The sequence below is a fragment of the Xenopus tropicalis genome, chromosome 7 (genome assembly GCF_000004195.4).
Source record: "Xenopus tropicalis strain Nigerian chromosome 7, UCB_Xtro_10.0, whole genome shotgun sequence".
In the NCBI taxonomy this organism is placed as follows: domain Eukaryota; kingdom Metazoa; phylum Chordata; class Amphibia; order Anura; family Pipidae; genus Xenopus; species Xenopus tropicalis.
In genome coordinates, this window is record NC_030683.2 from 77,963,016 (window position 1) to 77,983,080 (window position 20,065).

General features: G+C 37.8%; 1 protein-coding gene across 1 annotated transcript; it reads right to left on the reverse strand.

Moving 5' to 3' along the window:
• Positions 1–220: 220 nt before the first annotated feature.
• sc5d (sterol-C5-desaturase) lies at positions 221–12,870 on the reverse strand. The gene is made up of 5 exons (XM_002941638.5): positions 12,713–12,870; positions 9,679–9,896; positions 6,825–6,957; positions 4,561–4,661; positions 221–2,729 (listed from the first exon to the last, which is right to left on the reverse strand). Exons 2-5 carry the CDS (start codon positions 9,886–9,888, stop codon positions 2,301–2,303), a joined length of 873 nt encoding a protein of 290 aa, XP_002941684.1. The 5' UTR covers positions 9,889–9,896; positions 12,713–12,870; the 3' UTR covers positions 221–2,300.
• Positions 12,871–20,065: the final 7,195 nt, after the last annotated feature.

Below are 20,065 nucleotides of genomic sequence, written 5' to 3' on the forward strand. Positions count from 1 at the left end.
TAAATAACCACTGAAGTATCTCCTCTGTATATTGGGAAATAAATGTAAGTATGCTGTAGGATATATTTTTCTTTATGTTGAGCACAACAACAAAATACTCTTCACATTAGCAACATGTACTGGCTGTTTTCTCTTAAAAGGATTTGTTTTTAATTGGATGGGTAAACATGACAGAAAATATGTCATAGTATTATACTGATATTCTAAAAAGTAAAACACCTTATTATTTAAAAATATTTTGATTTATTTTATTTAAAATATAGTTATCTTGTTGGCACATAACTTTGTTGGTCAGACATACAACATATTTACAGACTTAAATTAAACAGAATTGATGAAATTATACAGTGGTAGAAATAAGGCTAGCATTAATATAGAAGGGACCAAAGGGGGAAAATACAATTGATTCTAGAATAGCTTTGAAAGATCTATATAAGGCTACTGCACACATCTCCTGCATGGGAAGATTTTAAATGTTTTCCTATAGAATGCAGTCACATGAGAAAGGCTTTCTGACTACTTCTGTTCTTTAGAGTGATGTGTTAAGGGGTCATTCATTTGTTGCACCCACCTAAAAGGGTATGTATACCATAAAATCACCAACATCAATATAAGACAGTAATACTAGATGGAAAAATACACAGGCTTTACTACACCTTTGAGCAACACGCACACACACAGAAAAAAAATACGCAAAATACACACATGGTATCTGATGTCATGGCTAAGTACAGAAAATGTGCATGTTTTTTATGGGAAGTATCCTGACATTTATACTACTAGTTTACATTGAATGGCATGTGCAGTGTAGTATTATACATCAATAACTGTATGTACAGGTATGGGATCCGTTATCCGGAAACCCGTTATCCAGAAAGCTCCGAATTACAGAAAGGACATCTCCCATACACTCCATTATAAGCAAATAATTCAAATTTTTAAATATGATTTCCTTTTTTCTGTAATAATAAAACAGAACCTTGTACTTGATCCCAACTGAGATATAATTAATCCTTATCTGGAAAACTCCAGGTCCCGAGCATTCTGGATAACAGGTCCCATACCTGTACTATGATTAAATCATCCCATTTTTACAGAGAACCCTACTTGCTTAAATGATATGAAAACCCTAAAAACAAAGGAATGTAAAATTACTCAGAGTGCTCTTTTAATCATCTTTTTTTTTTTTAAATTAACATTATTATTAGACATTTCAGACAATAACTTGGTAACAAAAAATTTTTTTCCAATCATTCCTTTTTAGAGTTTATACATCCTTTAACATTCTCTCTCTCTCTCTCTCTACAAATATATATATATATATATATATATATATATATATATACACATAGCTATTAGCCACCTTAGATACCATTTAAGTTTCACCGTTGTCATCATTGTCAATTAATTTAAGGGTGTGGACATCAATATGTACAAATGCAAAATAAGAAATTTATCAAAAGCATCCACAAGGAAAACATTTATATGGGTGTCCCACAAACCAGGAGTTAGTAATACTTTTATTTTTTTTATAAATGGATAAATCATACTTTGTTCCTTTATTATGTTTTCTTGTTTGCAAATACAATTCTCAACCAATATGGAATCAATGTACATGCAGTTTATGCCAAATCGTGGAATCTGTGGCTGTTTGCTATTAATCAGGCATCAGATTTACCGAAAGCTACTGCTTTGTTTTAGAGCTGCAAAATTTCTGCAGAGATAAACAACATAAACAAAAACATAAAACACTTAACAGGGATAAGCATTATCTATACTCTATGCTAGATACTGTATGAAATTGATATTTGTGGATTTTCACCTTCTGAATTATATATTTATAAATATATTTTTTTATAAAACAGCAGTTCCTTTATGGGCTTTATTCCTGAGTTCTAAACATTCATAACCACTTCAAGCTAACAACTATAAAGTCTTGAAGTACCTATTGCTTGTAATGATCACATCAACTACAGACCAGGATTATCAAAGAAAGCATTATTTTAAAGACTGGACATCTGGGGTTCATAGCAATTGTAATAGCTTTAGTCTGTTACTCAGTACCTAGTGGATCTGAAAGAATTGCAGCTACTAAAATTATTCAGAAAAATTCACTGCATAGGTGACACCTTGTATCGGGAGAAACAGATACAAATGTTGCAGGTTTTCTTTTGTATTTGTAGTTTCAGCCATTATTTAGCCTGATTAAGTCATTTAATGGTGAAAATCTGCAATTTGGCTTTTTACTAAAGAAAATGACGTGCCCATGTAGCCATTTTCTAAACTCTTAATTGGAAATGTTACATTCTTTTTTTCTCAGATGATAATGCTTTCTGTGGGTTCTGTTTTTCTTCCTCTAGCTTCTTGCAGAGAGTATGTGGACCATTTCCTTCAAAAGAAGATGGGTTTTTGTAGGAGCCTCCTATTTTATCCCAAAGAGTAAAATATTGACCATAGTTGTAGTCAAAGAACAGGTGATGGTCAGTGTGATGGGCAGCACCATTAATAATGTGCTCAAGGAATTTAGGGACTCGATAATCTCCATCATGAATTGACACTGTCCAAATATTGACAAAAACATAGAGTCCAAGGTAGGTTACTTTGTGCAGGGGAAAAATAAATGGATATATATGGTATGGGAGAGACTGCATAAACCCATCTACTGGATGAAACGCATGACTAGCGAAGGGGGTTGTCACTTTCCAGAGGTGATGAGGTTTGTGAAAACGCTGCAAAAGAAAAACAATAAGTACATAGTATTCTTAGCAAAAAAACTTCAACCCTAATGGGAATGTTTATCTTCCGCCTTTGAATTAACTTTTTGACACAAACATTGATATTATGAGACAATTTGCAAGTGGTTTTCAGTTTCTTTTCAGTTATTTAGCTTTTTTCTCAGCAGCTAGTTGGTAGGATCAATGGTTTTAATGAGACACTGGAATATAAATAAGAGGGGGACTAAATAGAAAGTTAAGATAGAAAGATCTTATAAAAAGTAACAACAAATTGTAGCCTCACAATAGAACAATACATTTTTGTGTGCCGGGTCAGTGACCCCTATTTGAATGCTGGAAAAATCTTAACGGGGAAAGCAAATAGTTAGAAAACTATAAAAAATAAATAATGAAGACCAGTTGCAAAGTTACTATGAATAACACATAACTAGGAATAAAATATATTATTAACATATATAAACATATTAACTAAAAGTTAACTTTAAGGTGAACCACCCCTTAACTTTTAGTATGATGTAAACAATGGATCTATTATTTTTTTTGTTCCATATTAACAAGTGCGTTTCAGTTTAGCGTTTAACCCTTTGCCTGCTAAGCACATACTATTACTGATTAGCTGATTGGGTGTTCTGACCACAAATCATATTGGTGGATCAATATTTTTTATTTTATTTTATAGATTTGCATAATTTTAATGTAGTAATTGTATTGCATTTTTAGTCCTGTGCTATTGTTTGTTGTTTTAAGCACCTTTGCAGTTTGGTAGTTTGTAGTAGAATATGTTTTTGCCTAATAAAAGAAAAAATAATTCTGAGCAACTTTGCAATTTACATTTATTACATATTTGTGATGGTTTGGAGTTATTTGTATATATAATTGCTATTCAAAGAAATATTTGGCCTTTTCTAGTCTCTGCCCTGGGGTCTCTGACTTATAAAACAATGCAACACAAGCCAGTAGATTTGCTGGAGGAGACTGGCTTCTGCAACATTGTTTAAAGTTCTGCAAATGCTGCTTGTAAGAGCAATTACATTTAAAGCACTTAACATTGGTTATAACTTCATATTGAAAAGTTGTTTAGAATCACGTTTTCTTTTATTAGGCATACATATTTTTTGGGTTGACATGTCCTTTATCAGACCTATGAAGAATCATGCCAGGCATTGTGCTTCTAGGCTAGAGGAAAGCTGATTTTTTTCAACATTGCTTTAAAGGAACAGTAACATCAAAAAATTAAAGCGTTTTAAAGTAATTAAAATATTATGTGCTGTTGCTCTGCAAAAAACTGGTGTTTTTGCTACAGAAAAGCTACTATATAAATAAGCTGCTGTGTAGCCATGGGGGCAGCCATTCAAGCTGGAAAAAAGGAGAAAAGGCACAGGTTACATAGCAGATAACTAGTAGATAAGCCCCATATAATGGGGGTTTATCTGTTATCTGCTAAGTAACCTGTGCCTTTTCTCCTTTGAATGGGTCCCCCCATGGCTACACAGCAGCTAACTTATATAAACTATAGTAGTCTTTCTGAGGCAAACACACCAGTTGTAGCAATGCAGGGCAACAGTACATTATATTGTAATTACTTTTATACACTTTCATTTTTTGGTGTTACTGTTCCTTTAAGAGTCAAAAACAAGAGTGTATTATTTACAAATAACATTAAAACCACTAAAAATGTTGAATTAATGCAGATTGGAAAGCTGCTTAGAGCTGCATTTTCTTTCATTATGCAACCTTTTATTTTTGAATGTACTTCACCAACATTTCAGAAGTATACAAGACAATGTAAAATTTAAAAAAAGCAGTCAAAACTGTAATAGAGTACCTTGTAAAATAGCTTATGATGAAGAAATCTGTGAATCCAGTAAATGCACATATCCGTGAAGAACAGAAAAGAAAACATGCTGAAAATCACCCCAAACCATCCTGTTAAAAAAAATTAAAAAAAGTATAAGCAAGAATTTTCATTGCAGTTAAGTTTTGTTACTTAACACTATGGGGCAGATTTCTCAAAATGTGAGATAAGAGCTCATCATGGAAAAAATCACCCACTTTCCTGTGGGATTTTGAAAGTGTATTAATCAAATGGTGAACTCCACCTTCTACCCACTGATAAATATGCAAATAAAAATCGCATATTAAGAGAATGTGGGTGAATTTTCCTGTAGTAAACTTTAATCTCACATTTTGATAAATGTGCCCCCATTTATTCAGAAACTGTACAGAAACATAAACCAGTACCACATCAGACATTATTGAGAGCACCAGATATAGAGATCTAAGTTAGCTTGACCTGTGCAGAGAGATGCATTAAAACTATACGCATTGGTATTCCTCTGTAGGACAATTTATCGGCAAGTAGAGTTGATTTTCCAAAATGTTTTTTTAAATAAAAATTTATATGCACAATGTTGGCAACCCAAGAATTCTAGAATGACCGTTCATTCTGTATTTTACAGCACCATAGCAAGAAGGTTATATGGGGTTAATGGTGCCTATAACTTCAAAGCTACCACATTATTACTGGTCAGTAAGAAGGTACAAGTGGCCCCAGAATTACCTCTGACCCCCTAAGATACCATGGGGCTGATTCACTAAAGGTTGATAACGCTTATCGCATTTTGTTTGCGTTAAAAAGCATGTGATAATTAAGTCCCGATTCATCCCCATTCAAGTCATTTTGCATGCGTTAAGACGCATATCACATGCGCAAAAAAAACTTTATTTACCTCACATTGCGTTAATTCTCACATAGTACTAACGCATGATTCACAAACACATATGAAGCGGTAAATGCGCTAAATATCGCATTAGTCTGTGCGAATATTAACACCTACTTGGGGCAGGCGGTACTTAAAGAAAATTGCGGTTCCTGAGCTTTTGGCAACACAATATGGACTTTGCAGTGAGATTTATTCAAGTATGTGTTGGCCCTAGAGTGATGCATCCTCCAGTTTTCAAGTAAATGGTCATTTTCACAACAGAAAGAAACTTGATTTAAATGGCAGCCATTTAGCACAGGATAAGTAGTAGATAACAGATAAGCTCTGAAGAATCCCATTATATATGGCACAGTTTAACTGTTATCTGCGATGTAACCTGTGCCTTTTTTACCTTTTCCAGTTTGAATGGCTGTCCCCATAACTACACAGCAGCTTGTTTATATAATCTACAGTAGATTTTCTGAAGCAAACACACCATTTGTACCAGTACTGGGCAATATTATGTTATATTTTAAAACACTTTATGGTGTTACTGTTCCTTTAAGTCAGTCAGTGACTTGAACAGTTATTGTTCAGATAGTTTGCTTTTAAACCTGATTTAAAAGCAAAGTAACAAATCAGTGGTAACCCTTTTAGCTCACCTTTTAGTCACTGACTGCTTAACAGGCTAGAGAGATGCAAAGAAGGAAGTTGTGTTCTGGATATTATGTTAGACATCTGTTTACTCCAGCCTTTATAGATTATATTACTATACTGCCTATCTTTTAAACGGTTTATTTTTACACTGAACAGTTTCTCTAAAGGGGCAGTAAACCCCCTTTTTTAATGAATAGGGCTTGTGCCAAACATAACTCTTGCCCAATTTTTAAATTAAGAAATATTAATGGTTTTTATTATTTTTTGCACTAAAAAGTTAAAATCTCATATTAGTCACATTCTAATTCCAATTTATACAAGCACAATAAAAAAAAATTAACTGTCAACTAAGAAGTTTTTCTGTATTAACAAACCACTCCCTGTCCTCAGCTGCACCCTTAGTCAGGCTTTGTGATAAGGAGCAGTTGATTATACAGAGGGCTTCTCAGTAGTCTGATTTGTTTTGACTTTGCTTGTAAGAACTGAAGTAGAATGTTACTTTGCCCTTTATAGTTCAAGAAATTAAAAAAAAAAAAAAACATGCATATTCTAAATAAAACAAGGCAAAAAGTACATTCAGCACAAGTACAATTCATTGAACCTATGCAAGAAAGAAGTCTCATTAACAGAATACTTGAGAAATAACATAAACCCATGCACATAGTATTCAGAACAATTAATTATTATTCAATATTAAAAGTTGAAACAAGAAAAACAGACAAATATTTACCATATGGTGAACTATAAATGTCATCATAAAGTCTGCTGTATCCTCGCACTTCAGCAAAAAAAAGGGCAACAGTCGGTACACTTATCCATGGCATAGACTTTACAGAAAACATGATCTCCCGCCATACTTGATTCTAAAAGCAAATAGATAATAATTGTACATTACACTAATAATACAATCCTTACAATTTACACAAATAAATTAATTTTATAAATAAAAACAAACCAAATTATACTGACTCACATAGTAGATACAGAGAACTTAAATATGTGTAGCTAAATCTGGCAGAGAAGATCCAGGATTCGGCTCAGGATTCAGCCAAGAATCTGCCTTTTTTATCAGGATTTGGCTGAATCCACGCTCCTGGCCAAACCGAATCCAAAAAATCATGTGACTTATTGTCATGTAAACACGGATCGGTATTTCAGGGATTCAGTGCATCCCTAGTTAATAATCTGAATGTCCCCAAAATATCTCATATGAATAGTCAATCTCTGGGACAATCACAGAAAAGTAGATGTTATGAATCAGTTTATTGGTTAGTCTGGAACTGCACAAGACTTTCACATGCAGACAAATGTAAGTAGCCCACCTTTAATTGTACTTTGGCAAATCTTTAAATTAAACTATAGAGCACTATGCCTGGTACTTATTTTATGTTTTTTAGTGGACCACAAAAAAATGGTGTAAAATCCAGGAAAATGCTAAATCGGGGAAATGCATTACATATTGGTGGGACCAAAAATGTGTGTAAATGAGGCAATACTGAAAATCAGGGTTTGTAAAACTGAGGTTTCAGAAGCTGGAATCACACCAATTTGTGCAATTGCGACAAACATTAAATTGTGCAATTTTCAATTGTGACACACAAGTAACTTTTATGTATGCAGTGGCCATAAACATTTCTTGAAGGGCCATAAACAATCCATATTGTAATTTCAAAACCAATTGCAATTGGTTGTACAATGTGAACATTTTATGCTAATAGGATAAGTAAGCCCTTTTATTTTAAAATAAATTATCAGCCCCCATAATGATATACCTCTCTCCCTCCAGTGAGTCTTTTGTAAGTTAAAAGCAGCAAACTGAAGCTTAAATCAATAACTTTCTTATCTAGCTTGAAGCTCTGCACCTTTTAGTATTCTGAGCTTTCCATCTCCTTTGAATAGGAAGAAATTAAAGAGATGTCTAGTGCCCAAGCTTATTTGATTTCCACTGGAGGGAGAAACAGCAGTCGTGCACAGTAGACAGCTCTTTGACCAACTTCCTTTTCAAAGGGTTGTAAAGAGTGCTCATATCTATACACTTGGGAGACAAAAACAATTATTCATTAAGAGAATAGCTAACACCTCAGGACAAGACACAACAGTCTATCTGCAGCTTAAGGAAAAGGGACACTCCTTTGAGGGCAGCAATGTGCATATTTTGGACTGAAGGAGGCCATTTATGCCAAACTGGAAAAACATCCCAGAACAGAGGAGGGGGGCTGTAATACAATCAGGGGGAAGTGAATCACCTTATTGTTTTCCACTGTTCCCAGTTTCAAGGGGAAGTTAATTCCATCATTGTTTTCTATTACACATATTCTCAAGGGGAAGTTAATCCCATCATTGCTTTCTTCATGTATAACGATTATTCTTGACTCAGTCTTGGAAAACAATAATATGTTTAAGTTTCACTTAGGGTGACAATGATGGAATTAACTTCCCCTTGAAACTGGGTACACTGGAAAACAATAAGATGATTAGCTTCCCCTTGAAAATGTGTCAAGGTCAGGCTGTCACTGACTATTCTATTCTAAGCCTTGACAGATTAAACTTGCTGATTTTTTTTTTGGCAAAAAAAAGTTAACATTAAAAAATGTAGATCAGGAATTACAGCAGTTGTTTTCGAAAAAAAAATTTTGGGAGACTTTACAAAAATATCGGTACAGTTATGGGACCCATTATCCAGAATGCTCAGGACCTGGGGTTTTTCGGAAAAGGGATCTTTCCATAATTTGGATCTCCATACCTTAAATCTACTAAAACATTAAATAAACCCAATAGGAGTGTTTTGCTTCCAATAAGGATTAATTGTATTGTAGTTGGGATCAAGTACAAGGTACAGGTATAGGACCCATTATCCAGAATGCTCGGGACCAAGGGTATTCCGGATAAGGGGTCTTTCCATAATTTGGATCTCCATACCTTAAGTCTACTAAAAAATTAATAAAACATTAATTAAACCCAATAGGATTGTTTTGCATCCAATAAGGATTATTTATATCTTAGTTGGGATCAATTACAAGGTACTGTTTTATTTCTACATAAAAAAAGGAAATCAGTTTTAAAATTCTGAATTATTTTCTTATAATGGAGTCTATGGGAGACAGGCTTTCCGTAATTCGGAGCTTTCTGGATAACGGGTTTCCGGATAAGGGGTCCGATACCTGTACTATTTTATTATTTTTAAGAAATCATTTTTAAAAATTATAACTATTTGCTTATAATTGAGTCTATGGGAGATGGCCTTTCCAGAACTTTCTGGATAACGGGTTTCCGGATAACGGGTCCCATATCCGTACTGGCAAAAACCCATTTGTAAAAAAAAAAATGATAATGATAAAGCATAGTTTATTCAGAGTAGAAAGCAAACCTGTCTTCATGGAAGATTAATATGGCCCATGCGCTCGCTCCTAGAATAGCCTTGTCATGTGGGATCTAATAAATTATATCACCTGTACTGCTTTTCTATCATTTTGCTTTACTGATGGCTTGGGGGATTACATTTACACTGTAGTATACAGCTCACAACCATGCAACTTTTTTTCATTTATCAGCACACATTATGTCTATGTAATTCCTTGCCTTACCTCAAGGAACTGCGGATGTTTCATCAGAGAATGGTCAAACACAAAATAGTAACAGAGACCACCAAAAACAAAGTAAATGACAAGAGCACCTAGATTTGTAATAACAAAAAGACTGATGAGTTGCCGGAAAGGATCATCTTCACTCCAAGAAGCTGGATAGACGTAAGGTGTGAAAAAATGATAGTCTGCTGCATTTACTACCAAGTCCATTTTTGGACCTAAGAAAAAAAAAAAACGTTATTACTGTATAGAACATATAAAAGAAATTCATAAATGTAGAAAGCATTTTTAAAGTAAAAGTGATGTTTATACAATTGTATATTATTTCTCCATATTCACAAAAACAGCACACCGAAATTCTGACTCGATATATTCACAAAAATAGCACACCGAAATTCTGACTCGATCTCGAGCTTATATTCTGAGCACTAAGGGGGTGTGCTCTTGCACCCCCTAGTGTTCAAAATATAAGGTGGAGCTTGAGTACAGGTATGGGAAACCCGTTATACAGAAATTTCTGAACTACGGAAAGGCCATCTCCCATAGACTCCATTATAAGCAAATAATTCTAATTTTTTAAAATTATTTTCTTTTTCTCTGTAATAATAAAACAGTACCTTGTACTTGATCCCAACTAAGATATAATCAATCCTTATTGGAGGCAAAACAATCCTATTGGGTTTATTCAAAATTTTTAAATTACAGAAAGATCCCTTATCCGGAAAACCCCAGGTCCCAAGCATTCTGGATATGTCCCATACCGTCCTTAGCAAGTACTTCCACACTGGGGCAAGCTTCGCTCTGCTACTTGCGCCAGATTTTAAAATTCGGCAGAAGGAGCAGAGCCGCCAAGCCCTGTTCTATGACAGGAGTTAGAACAAAACCTCTTTCCACACTCTTAACTACGTGACTAAGTGCACCTAGGTGTCTCTAACCCCTTACAAATATGGCTCTGACTAGAGAAGTCGTCTCTCTATTTAAGGGGCAAACATTCACCTGTTTGTAGACCTTACAGTGCACGCTTAGTTTAGAACTTAATATAATGGTCTGTTTCAGAACTACATGTGGTCTCTGAAACACAAATTTTTGTGTGCTTAGAAATGAAAAAAAACCTGAAAAACTTCTAAAACCAGAAATTAAATATTGTTACAATTTGCCCAGGACAGCTCCCATTGACTTCTACATGACCTCAACATCTTATAGATGGCATAGTTTTGTCTTTGTTTCACATTTTTTTTGCTTAATAAATCACAATTTTTCAAGTTTTAGTATAATTCACAATTTTAGCGCTAAAAACCGCAATTAGTGAAAATGAAAAACATGAAAACAAAAACAATTCAGCTGAAACCAAGGTAAAATATGGCATTGAAAGCACTGTGCTCTAAGACTGCTTTCCAACAGCAAGGTCTGGGCATCTTGTTACAATAGAATGAAGAACGAATGGTTCAAAACATAGGGACATATGTTAAGACAACTTGTTTCAGTTTACTTAAAATTAAAACTTGAGTGAATATTTATTTTTCAGCTGGACAGTTATATCAAACATCACACAAAGGAACATTGGAGTTGTTCAAGACTATGAATACTCTACAGGGGACAGGCCAAAGCCCTTATTTAACTACAGTTTATAATTTGTGGCACTATTATAAAGTTGAGGTGCAACCTGTGTCATCCAACTAATTAATTATACCTTAGTTGGGATCAAGTACAGGGTACTGTTTTATTATTACAGAGAAAAAGAAAATCAATTCTGAATAATTTGATTAAAATATGGGAGATAGGCTTTCCGTAATTCGGAGATTTCTGGATAATGGGGATCCCATACCTGTATCAGGATGCGTGTGGTTTTTTTTTGTGCATGAATGGTTGGCATCATTCTTATATCAGAGCTGAATACAGAGCTCAATACAGAACTAACCTACTAACACTGGTTCCCTGTAGATTATAAAGAATAATATACTCCCTACTAAAATTTAAATATTAAAAGTTATGTTACCTTTATGTAGTCCTTGGTGACTACAGTATGTAGGAGTGATACAGTGCAAGGCAGGTACAGTACAACACACGATAAGCAATGTATAAGGCAGGGGAGCAGCAGTACAACACAAGTACAGTACTAAGTATGATGAGCAAGGGATAAAACATATAGCAGAAGCCAGACATACAGTACAACACAGGATAAGCAATGTATAAGGCAGGGGAGCAGCAGTACAACACAAGTACAGTACTAAGTATGATGAGCAAGGGATAAAACATATAGCAGAAGCCAGACATACAGTACAACACAGGATAAGCAATGTATAAGGCAGGGGAGCAGCAGTACAACACAAGTACAGTACTAAGTATGATGAGCAAGGGATAAAACATACAGCAGAAGCCAGACATACAGTACAACACAGGATAAGCAATGTATAAGGCAGGGGAGCAGCAGTACAACACAAGTACAGTACTAAGTATGATGAGCAAGGGATAAAACATATAGCAGAAGCCAGACATACAGTACAACACAGGATAAGCAATGTATAAGGCAGGGGAGCAGCAGTACAACACAAGTACAGTACTAAGTATGATGAGCAAGGGATAAAACATACAGCAGAAGCCAGACATACAGTACAACACAGGATAAGCAATGTATAAGGCAGGGGAGCAGCAGTACAACACAAGTACAGTACTAAGTATGATGAGCAAGGGATAAAACATACAGCAGAAGCCAGACATACAGTACAACAATCCAAGGAAGGTGCAGTACTTAAGACATCGCAGGAGCAAGGTGCAATAGATACAGTACGTAGGATAAACATATTGCGATGTATATATGGCGCCCAGGAAGCACATATAAAGTACAATGGCTGAATAGTTCATACAATAACCAAAGAACCACATGTGTAGAAGGCATGCGATACATATAAAGTACAAAACCCGCACATTACGTAACGTAATGCAACAAACTGTACGATCTTGCTAAGCTAAACACTACGGACTACGTGTATGGATATGACAGCGATAACAGAAAAAATAGCCGACGACACGGTACCTAAACCTGAACAGTTGCAACTTCTCGCTTGAGCCTGTGGTCTGCAGCACAGTCTGACAGTTCGATTGCAACAAAACACTGAAAGGGCGTGCAGCAATGGACTGACAGAACGTCACCGCTCTCTTCCTATGGCAAGATCATCGACAGGCTGGTCATGTGACTCCCGCACTGCTCAGTTGGTCAGACAAGCATCTCCAGTCAGGAGTTTCCGCCCTCTCCGCTAAGTAAGCAAGTTTCATTGGTGAATGCTAAGCGGCAGGGATCGAGAAGGCGTGCCCTTATGGCACAGTGCTTGCAGAAAGCACGGTTAAGGGCGGGGTATGTAGGTGAAGGTGGCCTTTGGGAAAATACCAGAATGTTTCTGGTGTAAAGGAAGGTAAAAGTGTGATTTAGCGCCAGAGTGTTGTGTGTGACGCAAGAAATGATAGAAAGGCAAAAATATGAGAATTATGCAAGTAGCCTAGTTTGCAGGAATTGCTTAGGGTTTTTAATTTTTCATTGTGGTTTTCAGCTGTACAATGCCACTGGCCTTTTCATTGTTTAGAAATTCTTATGTAAAGGCTGGTACCATTCAAAGATGAAAATTAGGTGTAACCTGAGTATATTTGCACTGGAAATAAGCTTTGTACATAGATCTTGATATTTGTCCACTGGTAAGCTGAGGTGACCCTGTATACTACTGCAAGCAGGCAGAAGTGTGAGCTGTGACTGGGACCTTGGCAATTGTTCTGGGTTTTGGGTTACCGATTGTGACAGGCCTGTAACAGACAGAGCCGAACTGCAGGAGCTGAGGCTTCTAAGATACCTTGTCCAGGTGAAAATAATGCTGTCAGGTATATTCTATGTGCACATGCCTCTAACAGACAAAGCTAACTTGCAGTAGCTGAGGCCTCTAAAATACCTGGTCCAGATGAAGGTTTTGCTGTCAAGTATATTCTATGTGCACAGGCCTGTAACGGACAGAGCCAGTTTGCAGCAGCTGAGGCCTCTAAGATACCTGGACCAGATGAAAATGTGCTCAAACTTTAAATAACTTGCCAAACTTAGTAAAATGGGAGTGGTATTTAGGGGGTGTGGTTGCAAAAATGGGCGTGGTGAAAAAAAATCCTTCACCACGATATGCGCACCATTTCTTTTTGTCCCTCTTTCCATTTTTCAAATGTTGGGAGGTATGTTGTAGCATGTGTGGACAATTCAGATATTGGTTGGACTATACCCTCAGCACAGAGGGCTTTGCAATTTTATTTTCAAAGTTAAAGGGCTCTATTGACATTATAATTGGTATAATACTTCATACCCCAGTTCCTAGAAAAACTAAGGCCAGAAAAGTCAAACTGAAAAGTATAGAAAAGTAATCTTCCCTTTCAATTTTTCAGTACTGTTCTCTCAATGTTACATTGGAGTTTTACAGTGATTATTACTAATCTAAGGTCACTTATATGACAGATCAGGGATGTCACATACTCAAGCACTTTCCAAGTTTACAGCAAGTGACAAGATTGTCAGTTTTGTTGCTAAACTCCAAGGTGAGTACATTCAGAGACACCCAGGGAAATTCAATATTTTAAATTATAACAAAGATTTAGAAAATAATGTCACTTTCCTATATCTATTTTGAAGCAGTTGATATTTGTTTGATTTTCCATTATGAATGTTACTAAGGGCTGTGGCAATCTCCCCAAAATGCTATCCCACCAGTGAGAATGCAAATTGCCGGTGAGATGGCATACGAGGCGCCGTGATTTCCCCGAAATCGCAGAAGTTGCCTTGAGAGGAAAATACATTATCGCCGGTGGAATGGCATTTTGGGGAGCCCTTAAAGTTTAACAACCTGCTCCATAAAACAGCAAAACCTCAATAGTAGCATTTGAAAAAAATAAAACAAACACGACATGCTTCAAAAAGTTGGATAATTAATATAGATAAAAACACAGTATTTCAAAAAGGTGGGCAAAATGGCCATGGCAGGTGTATGATATTGAGATGGCCCACCATTTAACCGCATCAGGGATGGGATAGGTTTTGTTACTAAGCATCTTTTGGATATAGAAACTTGATGTTCTAAACACAGATAAAGTTTCTATCTTAACATAAATGGCTAAGATAAGAGGAGACTCCACCATGCAGCAAGGGGTCTCTTGTGTTCCTGTCACTGCAGCTTGGGGGGGGGGGGGGGTCTCTCATCTAATCTGGTTACCCCCAGGGAAATAAAAAAAAAAAAACAACTGAAAATATATTAGCATTTTTGAGTCTTCCACCCTTGTTTATATTTCCTTGTCTACTCTTTTTGCACCCAAGCACTTTATCTTAAAGGAGAAGGAAAAGCTAAGTCACTTGGTGCCAAAATGTTAGGCAACCCCAAGTGACTTGAATCGCTTACCTTCTAGCTGCTAGCCCTGACCTTCGGCCTGATTTTGGAGTGTGTCTCTGCCTGCCATTTTTGACTATTCAAGTCTGTATATCCATAGTGTGCACTGTTACTTGTTTTCACTTCACTACGTCTATTTAAGTTCCTTTCATTGATCATCATGGCCTTTGACATCAATTCCATGATATATGGTTACACTCCGGATTACCCAGTCTTCAGGCTCCCAACTTCCCGGTACTCCACGGCGTCTCCTCAGGGATATCATGTCCGAATGTCAATCCCTACAAAATGGAGCCTGCTGATAATTTCTCCATGTCCTGTGATGTTAAACTACATCTCTCTACTACTCGTTGGCTCTCTACAAAGGTGAGGAAGATTCTTTTCCTGCTTTTCTGCTATCATGTAAAGACTTTAGTTCTGCCCCATTTTTTGTAAAAGCCTCTAATTGTAAAGAGTAGACTTATTGCTCGATATCTCCTAGGGGGAGATGCTCGTGAATGGGCTGAGTGGTGCATTGCAGAAAAGGCCCACTTTTTGGAGGATCCCTGTGCTTTTTTGTTGTATTTGAAAGCTACTTTTACTGAAGATTTATTGCCAGTTTCCTCTGATTTTTCTTCAAGTACTACTGTGACTGCTGGTAATATAAATCCTTTCCAGTTTACCCCTCCCAAGATATTCACAGCTTGTCAAGTTAAATATATTGAATATTCACCAGCCTACTGTTCCTTCCTTTTATGATTTTTATGATGAGGAACCAGTCTGTGAGGATGACTATTCTGATTTTTCTGATTATGAAGACTGGGAAGATTTGATTTCCGATGAGGATGAGATTCAAACTGTCATTAAGACCATGTCTGTTCATTTAAAGGTATGGGATCCCTTATCCGGAAACCCGTTATCCAGAAAGTTCTGAATTATGGAAAGGCCATCTCCCATAGACTCCATTATAAGTAAATAATTTTAATTTTTAAATTATTGGGGACAGAACAAGCCTATTGAGTTTATTCAATATTGAAATTATTTTTAGTATACTAAATATATAATATAACTTAAGTTATGGAGATCCAAATTATGGAAAGATCCCTCATCCGGTAAACCCCAGGTCCTGAGCATTCTGGATAACAGGTCCCATACCTGTACCTCCAGTTCAGTGTATATCTGCTCCTCTTTCAGTCCTGGCTTTTCCGAAGTCAGACACCAAGCCTGTGACAGTTTTCCAGTCTCTCAGACCTGAACCCCAGTTTGTGAGTCTGTTAAAAACCAGTCTCTCTTGCTTAAGTTCCTGCAGCCCAGCTTCCAGTGTCTGCTCCGGTGCTGGATGCCTAGCTTCCAGTGTCTGCTCCAAGGCCGGCTATCTCCATGCTTCCTGCTCTAGGGCCTGTTCCCTGATGGCTGCCCGCTCCTGTGCCAGACTCTGCTCCTGTGGCAGGCTCCCCGAAAGCTGTATGCTCCTGTGGCAGGCTTCCTGAAAGCTGCCACTGCTTACTCTCGCAGTCCAGTCTCTGGTTCCTGTACTCACAGTCCAGTCTCCACTTCCTGTGTTAGTGCTTCAGCCTCCAGATCTTGCCCCTGTGCCAGTGCCTTGCCAGTTTTAGCTCCTGAGTCTGCAGCCAAGTTGCCTGTTCCAGCCTCTGTGCCTGCAGCCTTGCTGGTTCCAGCCTGCGAGGACCTGTCTGACCTGGCCTCCAGGCCTGAGGACCTGTCTGACCTGGCCTCTGGGCCTGAGGACCTGTCTGACCTGGCCTCCGGGCCTGAGGACAAATATGTCCAGTCCTGCCCTCCTTGCCACTGGATCTGGTAGTTTTGCTGCCCCAGATTCTTCCAGTCCAGTTGCTGTGAGTGGTGGTCCAACTGCTGTCCTGGGCATTTCTCCTTTTTTTGCTGCTGAAGTCTGTGATGGTCCTCCACCTGTAATGGTTGCCTGCCACAGTCCTCCACCTGTAATGGGTGCCTGCTACAGTCCTCCACCTGTAATGGGTGCCTGCCACGGTCCTCCACCTGTAGTGGGTGTTTTGCTTGATGCCAGACCCTGGCGTCTCCTCAGCTGTGGCTCCAGACCCTGGCGACTCCTTCAATGTGGTTCCTGGACTTCCTGTTCTGGCCGCTGTTTCCAATGAACCACCTGTTCTGGCGTCCACCTTGTTTGGGATTTTTTCAAAGCAGTTTTTTTCTTTTGTCCAATTTATGTTTTCCTCTCTGTATTTATGCTGTTTTCCAATGTGGTTTTGGGCTAGGTTTTTCTTTTTCTGCAGGTTTCCTGTTTTTGGTCTCTGTGGACTTGAATCTTTTGGACTTTTTTGGACTGCAAGCTTTAAGAACATTTTTGTAAGGAAAATGTTTGAAAAATGTCAACCCCATCCTGGGATCGCCTTGTGGTCGATCCTCAAGGGGGGGTAATGTCACGATCACTAGGAGATCAAACAGCGGATGATGTGTTTCTGGCAACATGTATTTACCTCCTGAGGCACTGGAGGTGTTTTGGGCCAGTTCTGACCAATTATCTTGTCACACTTCTGGTATTCTGTCTGCTCCCTTTCCTCTACCCACCTCGTTATCCTCATGTATCATCTTGTAATCATGACCCTTTATAAGCCTGTCCCTGACCATTGAACCTGGCTTGGTCATTAGCTCCCTCTTCTTGTGATTAGATTGTCCTTTCAGCAGCTACTGTGCCTCTGATTCAGTAAAGCAGATGTTACAGGAGGGTGAACCATATTCGTGGGGGTTGGAAGAGGCTAAAGCAAGAAAACAGTCACACTGTGAGGATATAAAATCCTTGTTAGTGTGTATAATGCAGACATGTAGACAAAATAATGGGTTCAGGAAAAGAAATCTCAGTATAACATTAATAACATATTACTATTTAAAGAAAGTAATCACACAATATTTGTTTTTGACAGAAATGTTACCACTAAGGATGTCATGTAAAGTGCATAATACTGGTTCTGTGCTCCAAGTGCACCCCTTGATTATTTGTACCTCTACAAACTATAAATGATTTACAAATGCACCTCCAGCTGCAAGATCCTTTATTTTCTGCACACAGAATTCTTGGTGTTATTCTTTTTGGAGGTCTTCCGTTTATGCACATTTCCTAATAAATAAAGAAACAATAGATTCAATTAGATTTCTCACCGAAATCCATCTGAGATAAAATTCAGGCAAAGCCTGGTAGCCTCTTTTATTGCTATAAAACCATTAGTCATTAAGTCAAAAATATTCATGTTACATCATCAACATATACCCAGTGTTGTCATTGGCTGATGTGACAACTTGGTCTGGATGTAAAATATAAGGGGCCGATTCACTAAAGGTCGATAACGCTTATTGCATGCTTTTTTCACTGGGATTTTTGATGGATTTGGAAGAAGAGGATCAGCAAGTATGTGAACGTCCTAGAGTGATGCATCTTAGAGTTTTCAGGGAAGGTCATCTCTAGAGGGTTTAACAGAGGAGGAAATAGTGAGGCGCTACAGGCTAAATAGAGCAGCAATCTACAGCCTGTGTGAGGTACTGGAGCCTTACCTGCAGCCACTAACATGCAGAAACCATGCTGTTCCTGGCATCATTAAACTTCTGTGCTCCTTGCTACAGGAAGTTTTCAGAAGGTTGGAGGGATCTACGAGGGAGTCTTACAGCCCATGTTCTCACGGTGCCTTGGCCAGGTCATGGATGCAATACGTTTGGTGTCTGCCAATTACATATCATTTCCCACCAATAGAAATGAGTGGAACACCATCAAAAGGCAGTTCTATGGTGTGAGTGGCATCGCCAATGTGTTGGGTGCCATAGATTGCACCCACGTGGCTTTAAATCCCCCAATGACAGGGAGCATGTATTTAGGAACCGGAAAAATTACCATTCACTGAATATACAAGTGGTCTGTGGTGCTAACATGAACATCAGGAGCATTGTGTCCAGATTTCCAGGCTCCTCACGTGATGCTTACATGATGGGTTTCAAACCGGACAAATGCCTCACGGGTGGCTGTTAGGTAAGTATTTGTTTCACATCTAGCACAACTTGCCCACATTTGCTTTCTGTCTCCCACTGTCAAACCAGTGCATGCCTGCCATAAGCATGGTTTGCAAAGCAGCTACTTGTAGTGTCAGCTATCAGTCTCACACTGTCACATCTGTTGCAAAAGGGCCCTCTTTTGACAGAGGGAGACTGGAAGCAGCGTACACGGGGTGAATGTGCTTGTAACGAAGCACATTTCAGAGCGCGGTCTGTGATTGAGAGAACTTTTGGGGTTCTTAAAAGCTGCTTCCGCTACCTGGACAAGTCAGGAGGCAGCCTCATGTACAGCCACACTAAAGTTGCCCAGATAGTTGTAGCCTGTGCTGCCCTGCACAATGTAGCTAACCGGCATGGCTTACCTGGTTTTGTGGCTGAGGACCTGGATGACCCAATTCATCCAATCCATCCTGTCCAAAGTGCGAATGACAGAGGCAATCAAGTCTGGGCAGAAATCATTAACAATTACTTTTCCTGTAAGTACCTACGATCTTTAATCACATAGGACTAATGTGTATTAATATTTTAGCTTAATACCAAATTTGCCCCAGAAAATTAAAAAAAACAAAGATTACTTACAAATTGTAAAATAACATTTTGCTTGCAAATGCACAGTGAGGAAGTATTATGAAACAATTGAACCAAATGTGTCAGTCAGCACAAGAAAACATGGCCATTTTTTTTTTTTATGCAGCTGTCTAGTTGAAGCTGCAGAAGTGGTTGCTGAACTATCAGCACTATCTTTAGTAGTAGAGCGTGTTGGCATTACTCGACTTGGCATGACTCGTTCTCTAAAAGGGAACTTTGTTTTTCCAAAAAAGCAATTTTTTGTTGCTGGACCTTCAAGTGTTCCTCATGCAGCCTCGTCATTGTAAGCTTTTGTGGCAATACACAAGTCTAGGTGTACAATGTGCATTTTTTTCATGAGCGACTTGTTATACTGTATAAGTGACTTGTGGAAATTATCT